Below are 23,901 nucleotides of genomic sequence, written 5' to 3' on the forward strand. Positions count from 1 at the left end.
GGGAGTCATATCTTAATCCGTCTGATTTTGTACCTTAAAATGTCATCTGCATTAATTGATTGCCATATTTGAGGTTACCCTTTCGAGCCATTAGGACTGAGTCAGAGAATGTGAAGATCCGATCATTAGATAAATAATCTACCTGTGTGGCCTGTTTATTTTTTTCACACTAAACACTATAAGTATGAACAACAAATATTGTGAATTAAGAAAAAATTCACAGGTTGAGATTAGACAATTATCAGTGACAACTTTAGTTTTAATTAAGCTAAGAAATCGGTCTAAATTGTACCATCAATATTCAGACGAATAACAACAACCAACTCAACAATTAGAACAATAGTAATTATCTGTAATGTAAACTTAATAGTTATAATCTATCAAACATAATTGCCTTAAAATATAAATAGCACAATAGTACATTAGTCAGTTTTAAGAAAGCAGTAAAAATAATTTCAGATGCATTTTTAATACATGATGTATAATATGAATAATAATTATATTAGTAATTATAATGCGAATATTATGCATGCTTGAAATAATTATGCAGATGGATGTCTAATAAAATATCTTCAATGACAAAAAAGAAACTTGTCACTGGTTTTTATAAGTTTTTGCCACATTTCGACAAACAGTTTATTATACTTTTTGACAGGTTTTTGACATGTCGTGTCAAAACCAGCTTTTGATGCGAAAACTAAAACCCTGGATAGTAAATGAAATCTCCCCAGGAATTTTTCCATATCACTAGAACTTGTGCAAACTGCAATTGCCAATGCATTTAATGGATTTTAAAATCTCACTTAAAAAAAAAAAAAGATATACAAGCTTGATTGGAGGTTATGAGATATATACCCTTCAAGTTGGTCCTCGCCTGTAATGTGTCCAGTACCTTGTAAGCCACTGCCTGGAAGTTGCAAATATTTAGAGATTATTCAGCTACAGATCATGATATGGAAATCTTCCCATTGCCCAAGAATATATATATATTTTTTTCCCGAGTAAAACTTTTTCCTAGAGAAATATCAAATATTAAAACAATTTTTTTGAAGCATTTTACAATTACAATCTAATTGATAATATAGATTGTAATAAAGATTTTAAAGCTATAATAAATCTTTTTGAAACATGTGATAACTAAAAACATTAAGCAAGAAAAATAAATGTAACAAATTTAAGGGCTTAAAACAGCTGCAATCCTTCAATATTGTACATAAACAAGTAATATGAAACCTTTTTAAAAAAAAAAAAAATTATGATCAGGGATGAGAGTAGTTGGAAAGTAAAAAAGAGGAAATTCAAGAATGAATATATATATATATATATATATATATATATATATATATATATATATATATATATATATATATATATATATATATATATATATATATATATATATATATATATATATATATATATATATATATATATATATATATATATATATATATATATATATATATATATATATATATATATATGTCTTATATGTCTTATATACCGAAATGAGGCTTCTAAATCACATGAATATGAAACTCTATATCGGATTTAAAAAATGCGAAAATACAAATCATGATGCGCAATTTTTAGATCACGTAAATACGAATCACGATACGTAATTCTTAAATAGCGTGAATACGAATCCCGCTGTCTAATTTTTAAAGCACGCATAAATAGGAAAATCGATATTTGATATTACAACCACAAAAACGAATCACGACATTGGATTTTAAGCTCGCATGAATACGGATCGCTATATAGGGTTTTAAAAGTGCGTAATTACAAATCGCGATATTGGATTTTTAAATCTCGTAAATAAGAATCGTAATGTACGACATTTAAATCGCCTGATTAAGAATCGCAACGTTCAACTTTTAAATCAGGTAAATGCGAAAAGCAATGTTTGAGGGAGGAATGAAGACTTAATACTTTCGCTTCACGGAAAATTTAATTCCTCATAAAATATTTTTAACTTGTGCAAAAAAAAAAATTTCAGCGGAAATCAGCGGGAAAAATGGAAAAATCTGAAAAAAAGCGGAAATCCGCGAATCCGCAGAAGAATCACATCCCTGTATATCAACAAACTACAATTTTAAGTAAAAGTTTTTAAAATTTTCTACAAAATATGAAAATATAACTTTTTGTGCTTTGAGGAAGAGGGCCACAAAACATTTTGCCCCGCAGATTCTATAGATTTTGATTTATTTTATTTTCCTTGATTTATTTTATTTATTAATTTGTGACTTTTAATATATATACATACCTGCCAACTTTAAGCATTTGGCGTAAAATTTTATTATAATGCATGATTTCTATATATTCTTCGCATTTATAAACTTAATTAATAATTTTTTTGATCACCACTATTGTTAAAAAAAATAAGCAATTATGTAAATGTGTAATATTGTCTGTCACTACACATCAGCCCTGTCAAAATACGGCGTAAGTTTCTGCCTAAAATTTAAATTTAAATCGCATTTTACTACCACTGGTGAAAATCATCCTTGAAAGGATTGAAAGTTGGCAGGTATGTATATATTTACATCATATTTGACAAGAAATTTTAAAAATAAAAATTAAGGGTGGTGATTATAAAATACCATTTCTAGTTTAACTGAAAGTAGTAATTAAAATCCTTTCAACATTGGTTTCAACATGCAATGCATCATATAGGAAATTTCTTTAGCAGATACATAAAAATCTGAAATATCAGAGAAGTACTTTTGATATTAAAAAAACTATATAATTTATTTTCATTATCATTCATCATAATGGCAAATTAAGGAAAGATTTTTTTTACAAATTAAAGAAGATCACAAACATAAAATTATTCATTATAAAAACAACAACAACAATGAAATAGACTACATGAATCAAACATTATATCATTTATCTTTGAAAACTATTTTTTACAATGAAACTAAGCCTTGGAAAGATTACTACGGAGTATTTTTGAAAGCTTTTCTCAAGAGCTCAAAATCCTTCAAAATAATTATGGAGTTCTTAAAATTCTGACTATTACTATTTATTTATATGAGAATGAAACATTGAAATAGTTATTTCCACTCTAATCCTTTTTAAATTCATAAGACAAACAATTCAAAGTTTGAATAAGTGATGTAATATTTAAATCTTAGCTTTCAGAGCTCATGAAAGGGAAGTTTTTCTTCTGCGGAATGGTTAGGAAACTGGATTTGAAAAAAGGTTTTATTCGTCTCGGGGAAAATAATCACTTACCATGCCGGTTTTAATTACACAACTTTATTGAGACAAAACGCATAGAGAACTAAAACTACATGTACATAAAACAAAAATTAACATTTACTATTCACGTGACTTTATACTGCCATCTATATTTCATTTTGAAAACTACTTTAAGCATAGACATCCTCCCCCGCCATGAACCCTTAGGGGGTTCATAAAATGTTATACATTCATTCAAACTTTAATTTCAAAGATAAAGCAGCAATAAATCAATTACAGAAAATTTTAAGTTTAAGAATCTTCACACAAAACTAAATCAACCTTAAATGAAATATATGTGAATCGTAGACAAACAATAAAAAATTAACTATAACAGAAACAAAATTGATCTAATGAAATGCACTTACAGACCATCATAAAACTTTGATTTAAAATGATTTAAAATTTTGATTTAAAATGAAAATTAAATTTGACTGAAAAATTAAAATTAACAGTTCAAAGTTCGTATGAGTTCAAAGTTTGTATTCTATAGGCAGTGGGCAAAGTTTAACAATAGGACGTTTTAACTCACCATTTGCAGTTTTCAACCTTACCACTCTGATTTTACCATCTGCTCCCGGATAAGTCTCTAGCACACGTCCCAACTTCCACTTCAGTGGAGGTAAATCATCTTCTTTGATTAGCACCAGTTCATTTACAGCAAGATTTTTCTTTACTTGGAGCCATTTCGGTCGCCTTTGAAGAGTGGAAAGATAGTCAGTTGACCACTGTTTCCAAAATTGTTGTTTCATTTTTTGCATTAACCTCCATCGTTGTAAAGGTGTAATCACTTCCTTTGAAAGATCAGAATCCGGTACTGATGTCAATGAAGTACCAATAAGGAAATGACCAGGCGTCATTGCCTCACAATCAGCAGGATCATCCGACAGAGGGGTAAGTCAGGGCTAAAGAGAATAGAAGGGCTGGTTCACTCCTTTGAAGTATCTCTCGCCGCGCCGATTCTCCGACGTCACTCTATTGACGTCACTTTGGCGCAAAGCTCGCACTTTTACTTCAAGAACGGAGCGTTTGGCCTTACTAGCTCTAACTAATATTGGATCATTTCTTTTTGCGAGATATTCTAAGACATTTGTTATTTTCTATAATGACTTTCCTCAGTTTTTGCAGTGAATTTACAAGAATTTAAAACTATTATCGAAATGCCAGTTTGCGCAATTGCAACTTGCAAAAATTCTGATATAAAAACAAAAGGAAAAAGTATAATTTTTCACGTGTTCCCTAAAGTAAATGAACAACTATGTAAAGAATGGATTCCGAAATGACACAGTTAATATAAAACAGCAATACGTTTATTCTGTCGTAAAGAACTTTTATAAAAATTTATTATCTAAATAGAAACCGCCTCGTTACTTCGTAAAGAAAGGCAGGTGAAAAGAATTAAAAAATAGATAAAGTCAAAGAAAATTAAAATGTAAGTAAAAAGTATAAATAAAATATATAGTATATAGTTGAAATTCTCCTAATTTCATAACATATTTTTTAATGTAGTTATTCTAAATATTTATGATTTTTTAAAAAAAATTATATTCTCTTCAATTTAAATATATATAAATTATATCATCGTAAATTTAAATGTCTATAAACAATTGTAAAATTTCTAATGTCATTATGAACTTAAATTATTATTTTGTTTCAGTAATTAGCGTTTAAGGTTGATGTTTCCTAATGATTAAGTATGAACAAATTGCTATTTACGACATGTTTTAAAATCAGGGATTCTAAATTTAACTTAACTTATCTTTATAAAAGAATATGTTGATAAAAAAAGTGTCGATATATGCCTTCATTTTTCTTAATAGTTAAAGTTAAAACTGAACTTTTTAAAATAAAGTATTTATCGTGTCATTTTCACCAACTAGTAAAACATTTTTATAAGTTTAAAATGGTATTTTTTTAATTTAATAACCAAGAAAGTTTTTTTTGAACTATGTTTATGAACGGAAATAATGTGTTAAATACGTAAAGTTTGAAAGCTAATAACCAGAAAAAGTCTAACTTATTTTTACAAAGAGAAAGATGCAAAGTTATCATATCTTTGCTTGCGATCTCCGAGATCTGTGGACACAGTGACGTCATGAGGAGGGAAATCGTAGCTTCAGCTCTAAGAGTGGAGTGAACTAGCCCTTGTATTCTCTTTAGCCCTGGGGGTAAGTGGCCTGGAATTAAGGCAAGCTTCTACTTCAGCAATCAGGGTTATGAATTCTTCGTAGGTGAGGATCTGTTCACCGACAGTTTTTTCAAGGTGTGACTTCATAGATTTAACAGTAGATTCCCACAATCCTCCATGATGAGGTGCCGCAGGAGGATTGAATTTCCAAATGATATTATCCTTTGCAAGATAGCCTTGAAAACCTTCATCTGAAGAGAGTGATGCAATCAGGCGTTTCAACTCTCTATACGCACCAACATAATTTGTCCCACAGTCACTGTGTATCTGATCAGGTTTTCCACGTCGAGATGTAAATCTTCTTAAAGAAGCTAGGAAGGCATCAGAAGTCAGATCACTTACAAGTTCTAAATGAACTGCTTTTGTGGATAAACACACAAATAAACAAACATAGCATTTCATAGTCTTCACACCTCCTCCTTTTCTGAACTTCACTTGGAAAGGACCGGCATAATCAGTTCCAACAATGGAGAAAACTCGGGAAGGTGTTACTCTTACTGAAGGTAAATCAGACATAAATTGTGTCAAAATTCTAACATTTTGACGATGACATTTTACACAACTGGAGATAGTCTTTCTGACAAGATTCTTGACACCAATTATCCAATATTCTTGCGTTAATACTGATAATGTCATTTGAATAGTTCCATGTAGATGGCTTTCATGAAAATATCTCACAATTATCGTTGATAAATGATGACCTTTTGGGAGAAGTATTGGATGTTTTCGACTGTCAGAAAGATTGGAATTCTTCAATCTTCCACCAACTCGGAGCAGTCCCAATGAGTCAAGAAAGGGTGCCAAAGGCAACAGATTGCTATTTTTTGGGAGTGTCTTCTCTTTATGCAGATATTCTATTTCAGTACCAAAAGCATATTCTTGAACTATCTTCACCAGAGATTTTCTAGAATTTTGACTCTCTGCAGTTGTTAAACAACCACTAATCTTTGCAGCTGGAAACTTGCAATTTAAAATAAATCTTCTACACCAGGCAAATACTCTTTGCAATTTAGTCCATGACGAAATTTTATTTATGACGTTCATAAAATCAGGCTGGCTTTCTTCCTTTCAATCATTCATATTAATGTTCATGGGCTTGATTCGTTTCTCAATACGAACTTCATCGTCCAAGTGTTCGCTATTCCAAGAACTAAAACCTTTAGCATTATTCCATTCTGACTCTTCAAGTCTCAGCCAAGGAGGTCCATGCCTGTATTTATCTCCTTCTTTCAATTCGCTTGCATTGCTCCCACGTGTCAGCAAATCAGCAGGATTATCGATACCACAGCAATGTCTCTAATTTTCTGGTTCAGTTTTTGCTTGAACTTCCATTACTCTGTTCCCTACAAAGGGTTTCCAATTGCTAGCACACCCCTTGATCCAATGTAAAGTCACCATGGAATCACTCCATAAATAATAATTGTTCGTTATGTGGAAAACACTTCTCAAGGAGACTAGCACTCTTGAACCAAGGACAGCGGATAAAAGCTCTAGTCTCGGTAACGTAATTTTCCTAACAGGTGCAACTCGAGCTTTTGCAAGGACAAAGCTAACTTCATACTGTCCTGATTCATTGATGTATCTGAGGTAAGCTATAGTACCGAAAGCTAATTCACTGGCATCGCAGAAAATATGTATCTGAAAATCGATGTTCTCTCGACTAGACCTAGGAAAGTACCAACGAGGTACAATAATGTCTTCCAGTTTCGGAACTTCAAATGTCCATTTCTTCCATTTTCTTCTCAAATCATTAGGTAACTCATCATCCCATCCAAGTCTTCTTTGCCAAGTAAATTGCAATAATATCTTTGCTCGAATGCAGCTATAAACCCGATAGGGTCAAAAATCATGCATGATAGGTGCAAAATGGCACGCTTCGTGCAAATAGTACTTGAGAGAGAACAGTTTATGGAAGATAAATCCAATTTCAGTTCATCTTTCACGGTGTCCCATATGACACCTAGTACCTTAATAGGAATCAAACTATTTTTGGAAGATTCTTCGAATTTCGTTTCTTGCCAATATTGCGATAGTTCGATGCTGTTAGTTTTAAACGCACGTAAGTTCATGTTGGCAGACATAAGAATGTTCTTTGTGTCGTTACACAGTTCAATAGCGTCTTCTAAATTATTCACACTTGTACTTAAATCATCGACATAGAGACAATCGTTTAACGCCGCGTATGCTAACTCGTGTGACCCTTTAAATTTCTCAATATGGTGCTTAACTGTAGCGGCTAATAAAAGTGGCGAAGACTTAACCCCGAACGCAACTGTAGTGTTCCGAAAAATCTTAATCTAATTTGGCGGCATCTGATCAAACCAAAGAAAGCGCTGACAATCTCTATCGTTTTTATTTAAAGAAATGCGCAAAAACGCTTTCTCAATATCTGCTATAATTCCAATAAAATTCTGTCGAAACCGCAAAAGAAGATTGAACAAATTAGGGTTAAGATTTGGACCTGCCTCTAAATTATCATTCAATGAATAACAATTTTTGTCTTTAGAAGATGCATCGAATACAATGCGTAGTTTTGTACGCGATTCCTCTTTATCCCTTCTGATAACTGGATGATGAGGCATGTAATACATATGGTCTGACGAAATCCCTTTCTCAATAGCAATAGGTTTAATTACACCCGATTTTAACTGTTCTCTAAACACTTCATTATAATCCTGAAAGAGAGCCTGATCTTTCTCAAAACGGGTAGTCAAACTCCAGAGCCTCCTCTTAGCATTCGAAAAATTATCAGAAAGATTCATGTTTTCCCTAAAAGGCAACCTAATCACATATTTTCCATTTTCAAATTTTATTTCATTTTCAAAGCGTCGCAAAATTTCCATATCATTAGTTAAAATGCTATTATCATCCTTCCCAATAAACAAATTATCTATTTCCCAAAGTTTCCTTAAATTAGCATTTAAATCACCATCTGAATTCGTAAAATTTTTTCTTTCCGAAATTTAAACGTTAACTGATTGAGTTCTTAAATTCATAAATTGCGTAACTCCACTAATACAATAACCGAATAAAGTTTCAATACAATAAAGCCCTTTAGAAAATTCTAATTTATTTCCGGTATAAAATTTCCACATTAAATCGCATCCCAATAAAATGCGAATTTTCTCTTTTCCCTCAAAAGAAAACAATTCTTCTGATGATAAATTTAATTCCTTTAACATTCTTTTAATCATATCATTCGGAGCCTGCACGTGGCAATGAGAAATAGAATCAGTAATAAATAATTCTACTTTCGCGCATCTGCTTGGATTATTTATATGAGATAGGTTAACTGTCGTGACCCCGAAATCTTTTTGAATTGGGTTATTTCCAAATGTATATACTTCTAATCGCTCAGTTCGAGAAATCAATAAATTAAGACTATCTGCTAATTCCTTCGTAATGAAACTACAGCTACTAGCTGAATCATAAAGCATTAAAATATTTTTAGAATTACATTTTTTATTTGGATTACGCGCAGTTACAGAACACGTCGGAAAAATTATACTCTTGTTTTGACTATTGGCCTCATGCGCAATACTAGAAATAATTGATTCAGGAATTTAGATGCTAAAGGTTACGGTGTTGCAACAGCCGTAGGATCAAACCTTAAGGGACCGTTTAAATCTTGCTGTTTTGACAATGCTGAAAAATGGTGACTTGGCTCGTCTGGAAAATAAATGGTGGTACGATAGAAGTGAATGTAAAAATGGAGAATCTAAAGTCTATTGCGGGCAGGATCGTAGGAAGTGTTTGGTGGTTTTTTACTCTTATAATTATTTCATCTTATACAGCCAACTTGGCAGCTTTTTTAACTGTAGAACGTATGGTTACTCCAATTAATTCAGCTGATGATTTAGCAAAACAAACAGAAGTTGAATATGGAGCCCTAATGCACTCGTCGACACAGGAATTTTTCAGGCTACAAAGTGGGAAAATTCCTGTGTATGCCCGCATGTGGGAATTTATGAACTCCAGAAAACATGTATTTGTGCGCACCTATGAAGAAGGCATCCAAAGAGTTCGAGAATCGAAAGGAAAATATGCTTTTCTAATGGAATCAACCAAGAATGAATACATTAACGAACGAAAACCTTGTGATACCATGAAAGTGGGAAAAAATTTAGATGATGAGAATAAAAATGAAAAAAGGTTTTTAGTTCTTCATTTTTATTCTCATCATCTAAATTTTCATCTTTATAACAGGATTCTATTTTATTAAGCAGTTTAGTCGTTAATGCTCTATATGTTGTTCTCTTTTGAATGTTTTTTTTTTTCGAGTTTTCATCAATTTCATCTGTCTCATTATCACTGACCGACATGGTTATTCAAATTCAATTCTAAAGTTCCCAAATTCAAATTTCAATTCTATTCAAGTTTCAAACAAATTCAAAAATCAAAGTCACTTACATGAGTCATCCACATCTGCCCCACGTAATGGCGCCACAAATGAAAAAAGGTTTTATTCGTCTCGGGGAAAATAATCACTTACCATGCCGGTTTTAATTACACAACTTTATTGAGACAAAACACATAGAGAACTAAAACTACATATACATAAAACAAAAATTAACATTTACTATTCACGTGACTTTATACTGCCATCTATATTTCATTTTGAAAACTACTTTAAACATAAACAGGATTTGTTTAGCCAAAGGAAGAAAACTCAGCAAATGAGAAAATCTTTCATAAGTTAAGAAGAGATATATTCAAACAAGATGAATTCTTAGACAATCAAAAGTAATTTTATGTCACATAACAATCAATTCAGTAAAGTAACTGGAAATAAACAACCTGTCAGATTCAGTGAGAACTCGTATGTCATTGCCATCCCAGTACTCATAGCATGCATCTAAAACCAAATCAGCAGTACCTTGAGAAAATAACTGATTGCTACCTGAAAGGAAAAATGTAACAAATTAACATCATAATTATATGTTTTTTCTGAATAAAAAGAGTGAGATTTTTAAAAAAAAAGTGTGGTTAAAACAAAACCAAGCATACTTTGCAACTCTATTAATACTAATGTTTTGCAAAATTAAATTGATATTACTTTAACAAACTTTGATAAAAAAGAATCTAATTATGCCAAATTTTACATCATATCTACACAAGTCACTTGGTGAAACTTGTTACTCCCAGAACTAAATGAAATTCTAGTAATACCTTCATAGTAAACGATTTTATGTCAAAAAGTAAAAACTTATATGTCTGTTGGGCTAATCAGCACCAAAGAAAGACGTTTGGATCAACCAACTTAGTTGAACAAAAGGAAGAAAATCTATAGACTGTTAAAGACAAATTGATATCAAAATTTTTATTTTCTTTACCAACAAAACTCTTTTTAAAGGATTTTTTGCAATTAAGTGATGAGTAACTATATTTATTAATAATGAAAACTAATATTTAACTAGTTAAACTAATAACTGAAACTCATGATCATCTGCTATAGGTTAATACATATTAGTATTCAAAAAATTTTATATTAGGTTTAAAACTCAAATAGTTTAAAATCTCCAACTATCGAAATTAAATAATTTCAAGGAATAAAACTTTACTAAACGAAGTTTGATTTAATAGTTTTCTACTCGTAGTGCTACTAAACTATACTTACTTTAAGAGCTGCTACTGGCTAAGATCATACACATCATATACTTAAAAAAGAACAAATGAGTTTCTTTTAATAATGCAGAGTAAAATAACTATGAACGTGTGGGGATAGTTATTATCGCCAATGTCAACCTTCATCTAGGAAAAGGTACTCCAACCTAGAATCGAGTTAACATGTCTTATATACTAGTGAATTGGAATTGTATTTTTGTAGTGGTAGACACACTACAAACGTATAAATCACAATAAAATGTGATTTGAACATTACTTCGATTTCCATCACGATAAAATGTGAACCGTGATGATAAATGCTTGTGTTTTTAATCAAATGCGAAACTTATAAAACATGCAACTACAATCAGTGAAACAGTAGCCATGACAGATAAGTGTGATTTCTAATTCATATTCGGGAGAACTTCACTTAATAACAAGGTTTGCTTGAAAGTATGGGATAAGAAAGTGTGAGTAACAGTAATGACTGAAGATGAAAGGATTCGCTTTAACAAAAGAAAAAAAAATTATTAACATTTTTACAAAACGAAACACATCTAAAACATATCACACAAAGAGGAATAATGACAAAAAAAATTAATAAAGGAAAATGATTACCTCTATGGAGATCTTTCACAATCATACAAGCCATATTAGGGAATGGCATTTTTAGACCAGGGAAATTGAGTGATTTAGCCAATTTGCCTTTCTGAATAACTTCTGGGTGCTACAAAGCAGAAATATTTAAATTGAAGCTTAAATATAAATATTTAAATACATAACAGAATGTACACATTAAGGAAATAATAGATTTTCTAAACTTACGAGCATTTCTCCTGTTTTATACTCTTCTGAACATGATTATTTCATATCACTTTATTTTATCAAAGTTTATAATAGCTCGTAATAAGTTGATAAGTTTAAATGGAAATTTGTACCTGGAAAAATACAATCTGAAAGTACCCAACTTTGATTTTCACCAATCCACAGGATTAAAGTTTTGTTTTACTAGTTTTTAATCATTTATAAAAATGTATGAGAGACTTTTTGGCTGCGTAATTATTTTTCAACTTTCTAAAAACTATAAAAAAACAGAGAATTTAAAAAAAAATGAAGGATAGAAAATGAAGAAATCATGGATCAAAAGAAGAATCTTCTGTAAATTATAAAATTTTGAATTAAAACAAAAACATTTTTTTGAATAATCACAGGCAATAAAAACAATCACAATTAAGTAAAAAAGCATGCAATTTAGAAATTATGCCTTTCTTTATCAAACCACACGCTTTCATATTGTCAAAACACAACTTATTTTCAGATAAATGATATACTTTATTCCCGATTCTGAATTACAGACAGCACATGCTCATGTAAGAGACGATGCATTCCAAAAACACAAATAGGCAGAAACACAACAATAATTATTCACACAGGTGAACTTGACAATTATAATTAAAAAAAATCCAGTAAAAATAAAACACATAGTTAGCTTTGAATCCAAATATTATTACTGTAAATAACTCACCACATGTCTAAATATTCCAAGCTGTTGTTCTAATTCATAAAAATCTACAACTGAATCTGAAAATCCTATTTGCTTTGCTAACACACAGAGGCATCTGAAATAATTTTAATAAAATTATTTTTTTTTATTTTAAATAAATTAATTTGTAAACTAATTAAAATTAATGTACAATAAATTAATGTCTAATAAATTTAACTCAATATACAATAAATAAATAATACAAATAATTACAATAAATTAATGTCTAATAAATTTAACTCAATATAAAATAAATAAATAATACAAGTAATTACAATGAATTAATTTACAATAAATTAATTTTAATAACTCAATTTACAGTAGATTAATTTTAATAAACTAATTCACAATAAATTAATTTTAATGTATTATCTGGCAAATAATTTTGAAGTTTCTTATATTTAACTAACTATAGTTCCATCTCTTCACTTTTATAATGTATAACCTGCTTATAACTCAATATATTTTAATTACAACCTGATTATAACTTTGTGGAAATTATTTTGTTCCATACATAATTCTTTCAATGAATTTTTAGTAGAACAGTTCTCATTATCAGTTTATAACCTAAAATTTTTTTTCAAGCTGAATTTGACAGCAATTGTTATGATTAATAGGAATATTTTTAAGTCTTAAATATTAGAGAAAATTTCAAAATTTGTAAAACATTTTCATTTTAAAAAAAGACAATATAATACCCAAAGGGTAAAATGCAGATTTATTTAACGCTGAAATGCTTGCTAACAATTGGTCTATCAAAATATACTTTCAGCAACTCATTCTATAATTAATTATCATTTTACACAAATAAATAAACAATTTTTCATGACAGTTATTCAATATTTTGGAATTTGCTTATAGTATAGTCAGTGTTTATTACGAGGATTGCTATTTATATTTCTGGCCTTGGCAATAGTCAGTGTTGCTAGGCGACCGCAGACGATTTTAATCGAAAGTTTGATATTTTTAAACATAAATTCAGCACACGATTTACCATTGTAGCTTCATTTGTGTTGTTGACAGTAAATTGAAAAGTTCTTCTCTTTCGAAAAATGGAATTGAATCGTGAACATTTTCGTGCCATTATTTTTCATAACTTTCGACGTGGATTGTCAAGACAAGAGTGCTTCGATGAACTTAATTCTTTATTCAGCGATAAAGCGCCATCCTACAGCACTGTAAGAAATTGGTATAACGAATTTAATCGTGGTCGATGTTCGATCCAGGACGAATCCCGTGCAGGTCGTCCAAAATCCGTTGTTATGCCAGAAGAGATCGATGCTGTGCGTGAACTGATAAAGCAAGATCGTCATGTGACATACCGTGAGCTAGAGGCGTCTTTGGACATTAGTATGACTAGCATCAATAAAATATTGCATAAACATTTAAGCGTAAAAAAAATTTGTTCGCGTTGGATCCAGCATAATCTGACAAACGCTCAAAAAAAGGCTCGTGTCAATTGGTGCAAGGGAATGTTGGAAAAATACGTTCAAGGTACATCAAAGGCTGTGTATAACATCTACACAGGTGATGAATCATGGATCTATGCATATGAGCCGGAAACAACACAGCAATCAACTGTATGGGTCTTCCAAGACGAGGCAAAACCAAGAAAAGTTGTTCGAGGAAGAAGCGCATCGAAACAAATGATTGCTTGTTTCTTCGGCATTAACGGTCATGTGGCAACAGTTGCGTTAGAGCAACGCAGGACGGTCAATTCTGAATGGTACACGACCATTTGTTTGCCAGAAGTCATCGGAGAAATTCGAAAAAAGCAGAAGAACAGGCGAATCATTCTTCATCATGACAATGCGAGCTCTCACACATCGACTCAAACAAAGGCATTTTTGACGGAGCGAAAAATCGAACTGATGGGTCATCCGCCGTACAGCCCTGATTTGGCACCCAATGACTTCTTCTTATTCCCACACATCAAAAATAAATTACGTGGACAACGATTTTCGACCCCCGAAGAAGCGGTTGATGCATTCAAAACGCGTGTTTTGGAGCTACCTCAATCGGACTGGAAAAAGTGCTTTGAAAATTGGTTCAAACACATGCAAAAGTGTATTGATCATCATGGAGAATATTTTGAAAAACAATATAACCAATTTCGATCCTACATATTTGTTTTTTCATTATTAGGCCAGAAATATAAATAGCAACCCTCGTATATATATATATATATATATATATATATATATATATATAAGTTCAAAATGAAGAAAAAAAAAACAAAGAAAAATTATAGACATATGAAAAAAAGGGGGTGGGAAATAATAAGTAAAAAAACAACAAGCAATATTTTATTTTTAGAAAAAAAAAAAAAAAAAAAAAAAAAAAAAAAAGTGAAATGTTAATTAAAAAACCGGAAAAAAAGCCGGAAAAAAAAGATATAATCTTTTCTTCAGCCCACACGATTATATCCGCAAAACAGAGTGCTTTCTGATATTGTATCAATAAAGCCAAAGCAAAATATATTAATACAATAGTGTGAGGAGCACTCAAAAAATTTTTTTAAAAATAACATAAAAATAGATCATAAAAAGTAAATATAACATGTAAAAACAGATAATAAAATAAAATAAAAAGAAATAATAAAATAAAAATAAAAAACATTAATGTTAACATTAATTAATGTTGTAAACATTAATTAATGTAAACAAATTTAATGTTTTTTATTTTTATTTTTATTTTTTTATTTTATTATTTCTTTTTATTTTATTTTATTATCTGTTTTTACATGTTATATTTACTTTTTATGATCTATTTTTATGTTATTTTTAAAAAAATTTTTTGAGTGCTCCTCACACTATTGTATTAATATATTTTGCTTTGGCTTTATTGATACAATATCAGAAAGCACTCTGTTTTGCGGATATAATCGTGTGGGCTGAAGAAAAGATTATATCTTTTTTTTCCGGCTTTTTTTCCGGTTTTTTAATTAACATTTCACTTTTTTTTTTTTTTTTTTTTTTTTTTCTAAAAATAAAATATTGCTTGTTGTTTTTTTACTTATTATTTCCCACCCCCTTTTTTTCATATGTCTATAATTTTTCTTTGTTTTTTTTTTTCTTCATTTTGAACTTATCTAATGAGTGCTGTTTACTTGCAGCTTAAGCGCAATAAATGTTACTTATTGTTTTTCTTAACTTTCTTAGTGTTTTCTTGTATTTATTTATTTATATATATATATATATATATATATATATATATATATATATATATATATATATATATATATATATATATATATATATATATATTCATTTTCTAATACCTTTTGTTGACTACAACAGGTACAATTGCATCATTATACAAAGATTCACACGCTATGTGATCTGAAAACTTTGTGTAATGTTCTTGTATATTTGGATTACATGTATTCAATAAAATTCCCAACCCCTAGAGGAAAAAAAAAGAGAAAGCTATTAGTTTAAAAAAGAAATGATTGATTTTTTTTCGATGAAATAATACTCAGAATAGTGTAAAACATTGCTTCAATAAAAAATATTTAATTCAAATATGTTGCAACAAAAACTTTTAATATGTTGGCAAGTAAAAGAATAGTATTTCTGACAAAAACAACTATGGAAATATAATTTGATAAGAAAGAAACTAAAGAGAAATATCCAATTATAAAACAGTTGTTTTGAGCTTTATATGAGTAAAGCTAAATAATGTTTGAAAAAAAAATAATACAGTCGAGCCTTGTCGCTGTGAGCCACCTTTGGATTCAGCAGTAAGTCCACTATAAACGATGGTTTATATCCCTGAGGTCATAAATGCAAAACCTTTTCGATCGAGAGAGCACGACAAATGTCTAAATGGCTCTCTCTGTACACCAAAGGTTTTGCCAAAAGTACAGGCAGAGAGAAATAGAATACAAATTACAAAAACCAAATGCAAAAGTATAATACTTAAACTAATACAAAAGAAATCAATGCTCAAAAACTTACTTAAAAATAATAAAAGATTAATAAAATTTCCAGATTAATAAAATAATTAATCAGGAAAGAAAGAGTTTTCCTTTTAATTTCTGTAATATCGAATTTAAAATTAAAAATATTATTAAAAATTATTAGTTTTGTTTTCTTTTAATAGGGCATGATCGAGTCTTAGCTGAGTTGCCCCAGTTAAGCATTTCTGCTAATAATGGCAATTGTTTTCTTGATCCTTTTTTCTTCCTCCTGCGCATTCAATTCGGGGGCGTTTTTTTTTTTGTTTTTTTTTTTTTGTAAATTTCAACTTAGTTGAGGATTTGTAGTCTGTTGTGTTCTTTGGTTTCGGATTTATTATTATTTATTACTATATTGGTTTCAATTTTCTTACAAAATTTCTTTTACGTAGTGCGTTTTTCCACTGGAAATGTAGTTTCTAATTGCTTTTTTTATATTTTCGATTTCCCTTCTTCTATTTATACCACTATAAAGGAACTATCAATTTCTCAGTTCTTCACTATAAGCATATTAAACAACATTAGTTAAATAGCATCTTGAAAACAGTTCACTACAACTAAATATTTACTACTTATGGGTAACTCATTATAGCAAGTTTAAACATGAAAAAACCTTCATCAGTGTCTGAACACGGAAAAAAATTCTTTATTACAGAACCGAATCAATTATATATTGAAAGTTATTCTATGAACTTTGTAACATTATTTAGCCTTAATCAGGAGCTACTTCTAAATGCAGCATTAAAGAAAAAATAAATAAAATTTTACATGGAGTTGATACATACTAATGGTTTTAAGTTTCCGAGAAAGAGTTTCCAGTTGGAATCATCAAACTGAATACCAAATGGGCTGTGCAGATTGTGGGTCAAATCTAATACCTCAACCTGGCTGCCTGGATGATAAACTAGTAAAAAAAATTAAACGGCTTATACTTCCATACATAGGTTTAAATTTAAAAATTAACAAAAAGACTGCACATTGACCATGTCATAGGAATAAGTGATTACTGAATAAAAGAGCTTCTGGCAAATACATTGATCAGTCAGATTTTTAAATCATTCCAATAAGCATTTTTTGATAAAAACCTTATGATTTTTGCATAAACGCCAAGATTTTTTGGTATATTTTGCGGTGAGTCAAAGAAAATTCAAAATTCCTATTGTGTATCTATCTGGAACCAATACAAAGGGACAGATTGGCTAAAAATGTCCGTTAAGAAAACAGTATGGTTTATTGTGATATAGTCCCAAGCACATCACTTCATATAAGCATCCCAAGAGATTTCATTCAAGCTGTTTCTCCTCATATATTCTTCTTAAAGCAAAAATCATTTTATGTCAAAAAACTACTAGTCATTTAGTTCCTCCTTTAAACTTTTGGAAATATTTTACTGATAAAGACAAGACAACAACAATAGCATTTAGTTGCACACATTAAATTTGTGCAATGGCTAATATAAGTGTGGCTGAAAAATTTCCTATGAAACAAATTTCAAAATGAATTTCAGTTTTTGAATAATTATAACATTCTGAGAAATGTTGTAATGAAAAATATATATATTCAATATATATATTTAATATTTGTTTTGTTTCCTATCATAGGCATTAGATATAAAACATTTTTTTAGAACCAAAATTTGAGAGAAAAAAAAGATTTTTTAAAGGAAGAAAAATAATTAGAAAATTTGGAGATATCGAAGTAATTTATTTTCAGTCAATCACTATTTATCAGAAAATTCTACAGACAGGAAGGAAGGAAAAGAAAATGAGTGAATTTTATATCTATTCTCAGCACACTGAATACATTTTTATTTTTTGAGAATGCATATAAACATGCAAATAAAAGGATAAATTTACTCAGTTTACAAGTAATATTGTGTTGTATATATCTTAAGCTAATTCGAAAATCTCGTATTTAGAGAACTACCTACCTCTTTTGCTAGTCTCATCGCAACATAACATTGGCAGTTTGCAAAAAACTAGATTTTTGAATTAGCCCATGACATATACATCTTTTCAGTCATCCTACACATGTTTTAAATCACACAAAAAATGATTTAAATTGCTTCTTTTACTTTACATTCATCACTAACAAAAAAGTTTGTTCAGAATACCTGTGGTTTTTAGAGAAAAAAGCAATTAATAGTTAAGTGCTATGAATCAGCTAAGTTGGTGGCAAGGAAAATTAAAAAAAACTCATTTTGACATCAAAATAATTGTTATAATAAGTTTTACATACATATTTATTCTCCAATTACATGCTATTAGTAATTACATACTTAGTTTATCTAGCTTAACTACAAACAGCAAGATACATTCATAAAAATCGAATTAGAAGTCATTTTTAAAATTACAGTCAATTTTTACAGGTGCATCCCTTTTTTTCTCTTCCTTTTGCTTGTGGCGAGGATATAATATTCTTCATTTTGATTTCTTTTAATAAGTTTCAAAAGTTATATTTTTGAAAAAGAGAGAGAAAAATAAGGCAGGTGTCGATAATTCTTTGCGGATATTAATTCCAATATAATGATAGTATGAAGTTAGGCAGGCAAATTTTTGCAACTATTTTTATGAATGAAAATATTCGCTTGACTCACTATGGTCTTTAACATCCAATCTTTTATTCATTTTGGTGAATCTTTTAATCTCCAATACTTGTTCATTGAGAGGCTGTAATTCTTCTGATGATTCTTGATCAGCATTTTCACACATTTGGGTGCTGTCTTCAGAGTTCGATTTGCTTTTTGGAGACTTCAGGAAGAAAACTTTTTCAGCTGTAGGATTAGGCCAAGACAGAATTCCCTTTTTATCCACACAGCAGAGAGCCTAATGTAGAAAGATATTTTGTTTTATGAAATACTATAAAAGTCTGCCATAATGACAATTCATAATATAGCATATCAATTTGCTGTTATAGTGAGCTTGTTGCTATTAGCATGTAGTGCACATATTTAATATTGAAATAGCAATAAATAAATAAATAGAAAATGAAATAGTTATATCATAGCTGCCAACATGGAAAGGAAACAATCTAGTAGATTTCATGAAATAACATAAATTTCATTGTTGCATAATGTACTAAATATTTTACACAAAGGGAATTTTATAGTTATCAAAATAGAAAAACTGCAATATTTTCCAATTATGATTAACATTAAATGAACTTGAAATTTTATGTATTATGTTGACTCATAAATTCAAATATTAACAGGCATTTAATTTATTGAAAGATGGATTTAAAAAAAATTAATTAATTTTAAAAGAGAGTTCTGAATAAAAATAAACTAAACATTTTAGAGCAAAAAAAAGTTTTGAACTGATTTCTATAAATTAGTAATACTTATTTAAATTAGTATGTATTAGTACACCCTTGTGCAAATTAATTGAAACAAACTCAATAAATTCAGAAAACTAAGAGAAAATGCTATTTTATTTAAATTTATACAAACTCAAAAATTTTTAGTACATAATATAATCTCCACGACACTTTATTAACATTTGGACACGATTCGACATGGATTCCACTTATTTTTTACAGTCATTTATAATATTTAACGCCGTGATTAGCTTCTCCATAGTTGTACAGTCCATATTTAATAGGCGATTCTTGCATATGGCCCAGAGATTCTCAATGGGTTGATATCTGGAGAGTTCCCTGGCCATTCCAATGTCTCAATTTGATTCTCAGACATGAATTTCTTGACAATTTTGGACGTATGTCAAGGAGCTAAATCCTGTTGAAAAATCCCTGTTCCATCAGGGTATAGTTTCTTCAACTCTGGAACAACTTTTTTACCCAGAATAGTAATGTACTGCTCAGAACGCATCATACCGTCAATAGGCTGCAAAGGTCCAACCTCATTGTAACCGAAACAACCCCAAAACATCTTCTTTAAGAAACACGAAAAAAAAAGTTTGTTTCAATTAATTTGCACAAGGGTGTAATACTGTATTAGTAATACTTATTTAAATATCCAAGCAAGTCATAATCGGTACAAAAATTCCATTTCAATCGGTAATTTTTTTTTAGAAAACTTACTCAATTTAAGGGTTTTTTCAAAAAAAGTACAAAAACCAGAAGAGTTTTAATTAAACCAGCAAACTAGGAGAAACTGGTAAAATCCAGTAGAGTTGGCAGCTATGTTATATTTATCGTTTTTTAATTTAATTTCATTTTGAACAACTATTTTGATTTAAAATACCAATCTAGAGCAGACTGCTTTTGCTTACAGATTATAGATTGAACTACGTAGCCTTGTACTTTGAAGGCCGAAATGTCTATGACAGGAACGTTTGAACAGTAAGTTTTAAAATCGTAACAAGTTTGTGTAAGAAGAATATGAAATAAAGGGCAATATCCTTGAACATCATTAATATCATGTTGATTTAAATAGTAAATAGGGAAACTAAGGATTGTAAAGTTATAGTTTGTGGGGAAAGACCATTAGACAATGCCAACCTTCATCCATCAAAAGGTGCCTCAAGATTGAATCAAGTTAGCATGTCTTATATATTAGTGAATTGATGTTTAATAATCATAGCGGTAGTTACGCCGCAATACACTCCCACCAGAATTTTATCAGGGATGAAATTCCATGAACGGATACCATTAGTTGCTGTATTTGTGAAAGACCGGGAGAGCTGGATTAAGGTCACCGGGTTTTGAGCTTTAGCCATGAGAGCTGTAATAAGTTCATGGTTGGGCATGAGGACTCTCCTGTGTTATTAGCAGTCGAGTGTGTGCAGGATACCATTGTGTATAAATGAGACTGAGAAGCAAACGGTCCGAGGAGGACGATGACGTAGTCACAAATAACAAGTCAGCTGTTCATTCTGGGCCATCCATTGAAGTAGTCGTGATCAGATCACCAATGTGGAGAAAGACCATTAGATAAAGACCATTAGATTAGACCATTAGATTAACTTATCTATCAAAAGGTACCTCAAGATACAATAAACTTGATAGATACAAAAATAAAAATAGATAGAAAACCAAAAATAGATGCAAAATAAAAAAAAATCTTACTGTTATGCTACCAAGTACTTGAAGAAGATTGGCAGACCTCCAAAGATATCCCCCAGTTCCGAAAAGAAGGCAGCAAATGAGGCTTTTTAAGTCAGTCCACTTAACACAGCTTTCTATGACAGATGGTACCTCCGTCTCTTCCATCTCATCAAATGGATCGAGCGGTTTCTAAAGAATTCAATTCAGTTTTAAATTTAGCATAGTAAAAAGAATATCCTAAAAAATATATCTTATCTCACAATAAAAACTGAAGGAAACTATACAGCAACTTACTACTAATAGTACTTTTAGTATTAATCAATATACAAGATCTATTGATTATTACAATTAAATATATATAATATCAAAAATATATAATACAATCTATTATAATATTTAATCCAGTTAATAAAAATTTACAGTATGTAAGGCAGTAAAGCCCTCCTTGAGGTACATCCATGTGCACCCTTATCTCAGCGGTTCCCAATTTTTTTTTTTGGTCACGGAACCGTAAATGAACGATCTTCTTCTGGTGGAATCCTTACTTTGCAGATGAAGTATAGAAAGACAATTATGAACTTATTAACCAATATATTTTGAAAATATTTAATAAGAGGATTCACCTTTTGCTCTCATTATACTTTATGAATACTCTTGAATTCACAGCCTAGAGGCTGAATATACTCTAGTAATGAATTTGTTTTCAGTGTATTATGTACAAGGGGAATTATGGTTTCTGTGGAAATGAAAACTCAAAAGAACTTCTATAATGCTTAGAAATGGTTATTAAGGAAACATATTTTTTTTATTAACGAATTTAATTATTTTTATTATGATTTGAAAAGCTCAATGGAAAATGTTAACGTAATTATTATAAAAAATAAATTATTTCCATAATTAATTTCTATTCCATGTACTGTTATTAAAAAATTATATATTCTTTTAAAAAAATATGACCATCAACTTTTTATTGGTATTTTACATTAATAATTTCATGAACACAACCGATGCACTAAATGAATAATAGGTTTTTAACAGGGTCTAAATGTTTTCGTTAATAATTTCCTCAAATTTCAAAGTTGTCAAAAAAAAATTCCTAACCATTGGAACCCCTATAAGCCTTCAGCGGAACCCTAGAATTCTATGGAACACCATTTGGAAACTGCTGCCCTAGTTAACACTAAATCCACTACGATTGCAATGGTTACTGGCCATGGCAGGCCAGTGAAAAGTTCCAAGATCTCTAGTCTGTTTGTTTAGTCATTTCAGTTTGTTTAACGTTCTTTTTCCTTCATGTGATTGTGTGCATAAGACAAACATATTGTATAATTTCTAAAATATACCTTTATTACTCTGTTTGCTTGGTCCGCAGCTAAAAGTTCTTTGCATATCAGTCGAATGAAACGTACAATATAAAAACTAAAAAGCGGAACATCTTAATATCTTTAAATCTAACGACAGGATTTTCACACTGACTTGCAATCTTTGTGGTTTGACCTCAAGTATGCTAATTAATATGGGCTGATGATAATTTAGGTTAGAGAATCAGACAGGAAAAACACACTTTTTCTGAATACATTTTGTAGTTGGTTTCAGAGCTTTGACCATCAAAATATTGAATATTGAGGTCCAAAATAGTTGAGTCACGTGAGCGGCCGAAAGTTTGGCTACATTAATGTTAAATTTCTTTGCAAGTTTCTAGATATCTTTGGAACAGCGAATCAAAAAAGTTTACATACGATTATTAATTGTAAATTAATTCATCTAAAGATAATTTCACGAAAAATACCTGTACATATTTAAATTCTTTATTAATTTTTTCTTATTTATTTTAATAATGGTCACAAAGTCTTTGAACAGCAAGGCATATACATTTTTATATCACTTTAAAATATGTAATTTTGAATGACAAAATCCTAAAATTCATATATAGTTCTTCAGAAATAAATATTTACGAAAATCGATTTTTAAAAATATGAAAGTTGAAATCTCATTACTCTGATACTATTCGATCCATTCAATTCAAATTTTGGATTTTATCTAAAATTTTATAGCTTAAAATGATGTTAAGCTTTGTGTACTTTACTACTCAATTTTTTTTTCACTATAATTAAATAATAAGAAATGGTAAATATTTTTATTTATTCGAAAAAAAATTCCGTGAAATTATCTTTGGAAAAACGAGTCTTACATTTGTGTACTAAATTTCTTGATTTATATAAATAATTCGAGAGATACTGAAATATAACTAAGTAAAGTTAACGCAAGAGGGTTCACATTTTTTACTGCTCTTTCAGACCAAATAAGCAGAAGCATATTTTTTTAGAATGCTTTTATACCCCATATTTGGAAAATCGA

At 29.9% G+C, this 23,901-nt stretch overlaps 1 protein-coding gene across 1 annotated transcript in view; it reads right to left on the bottom strand.

The window, feature by feature from the left end:
• Window positions 1–831: 831 nt before the first annotated feature.
• The window catches only part of LOC147816058 (transmembrane protein 94-like), a 47,066-nt gene continuing 23,996 nt past the window's right edge, over window positions 832–23,901 (bottom strand). The window contains exons 2-9 of the mRNA XM_087156700.1: window positions 21,565–21,732; window positions 19,136–19,364; window positions 17,325–17,443; window positions 15,862–15,986; window positions 12,564–12,657; window positions 11,657–11,765; window positions 10,232–10,334; window positions 832–1,014 (exon numbers count right to left, since the gene is read on the bottom strand). Of these exons, the coding sequence (XP_087012826.1) occupies window positions 936–1,014; window positions 10,232–10,334; window positions 11,657–11,765; window positions 12,564–12,657; window positions 15,862–15,986; window positions 17,325–17,443; window positions 19,136–19,364; window positions 21,565–21,708 (1,002 nt within the window). The 5' untranslated portion in view covers window positions 21,709–21,732 and the 3' untranslated portion in view covers window positions 832–935. The remainder of the gene's footprint in view (window positions 1,015–10,231; window positions 10,335–11,656; window positions 11,766–12,563; window positions 12,658–15,861; window positions 15,987–17,324; window positions 17,444–19,135; window positions 19,365–21,564; window positions 21,733–23,901) is intronic.

Source organism: Parasteatoda tepidariorum, chromosome 2, assembly GCF_982258835.1.
Source record: "Parasteatoda tepidariorum strain Cologne lab strain chromosome 2, Ptep-v5.0, whole genome shotgun sequence".
Taxonomy (NCBI): Eukaryota; Metazoa; Arthropoda; class Arachnida; order Araneae; family Theridiidae; genus Parasteatoda; species Parasteatoda tepidariorum.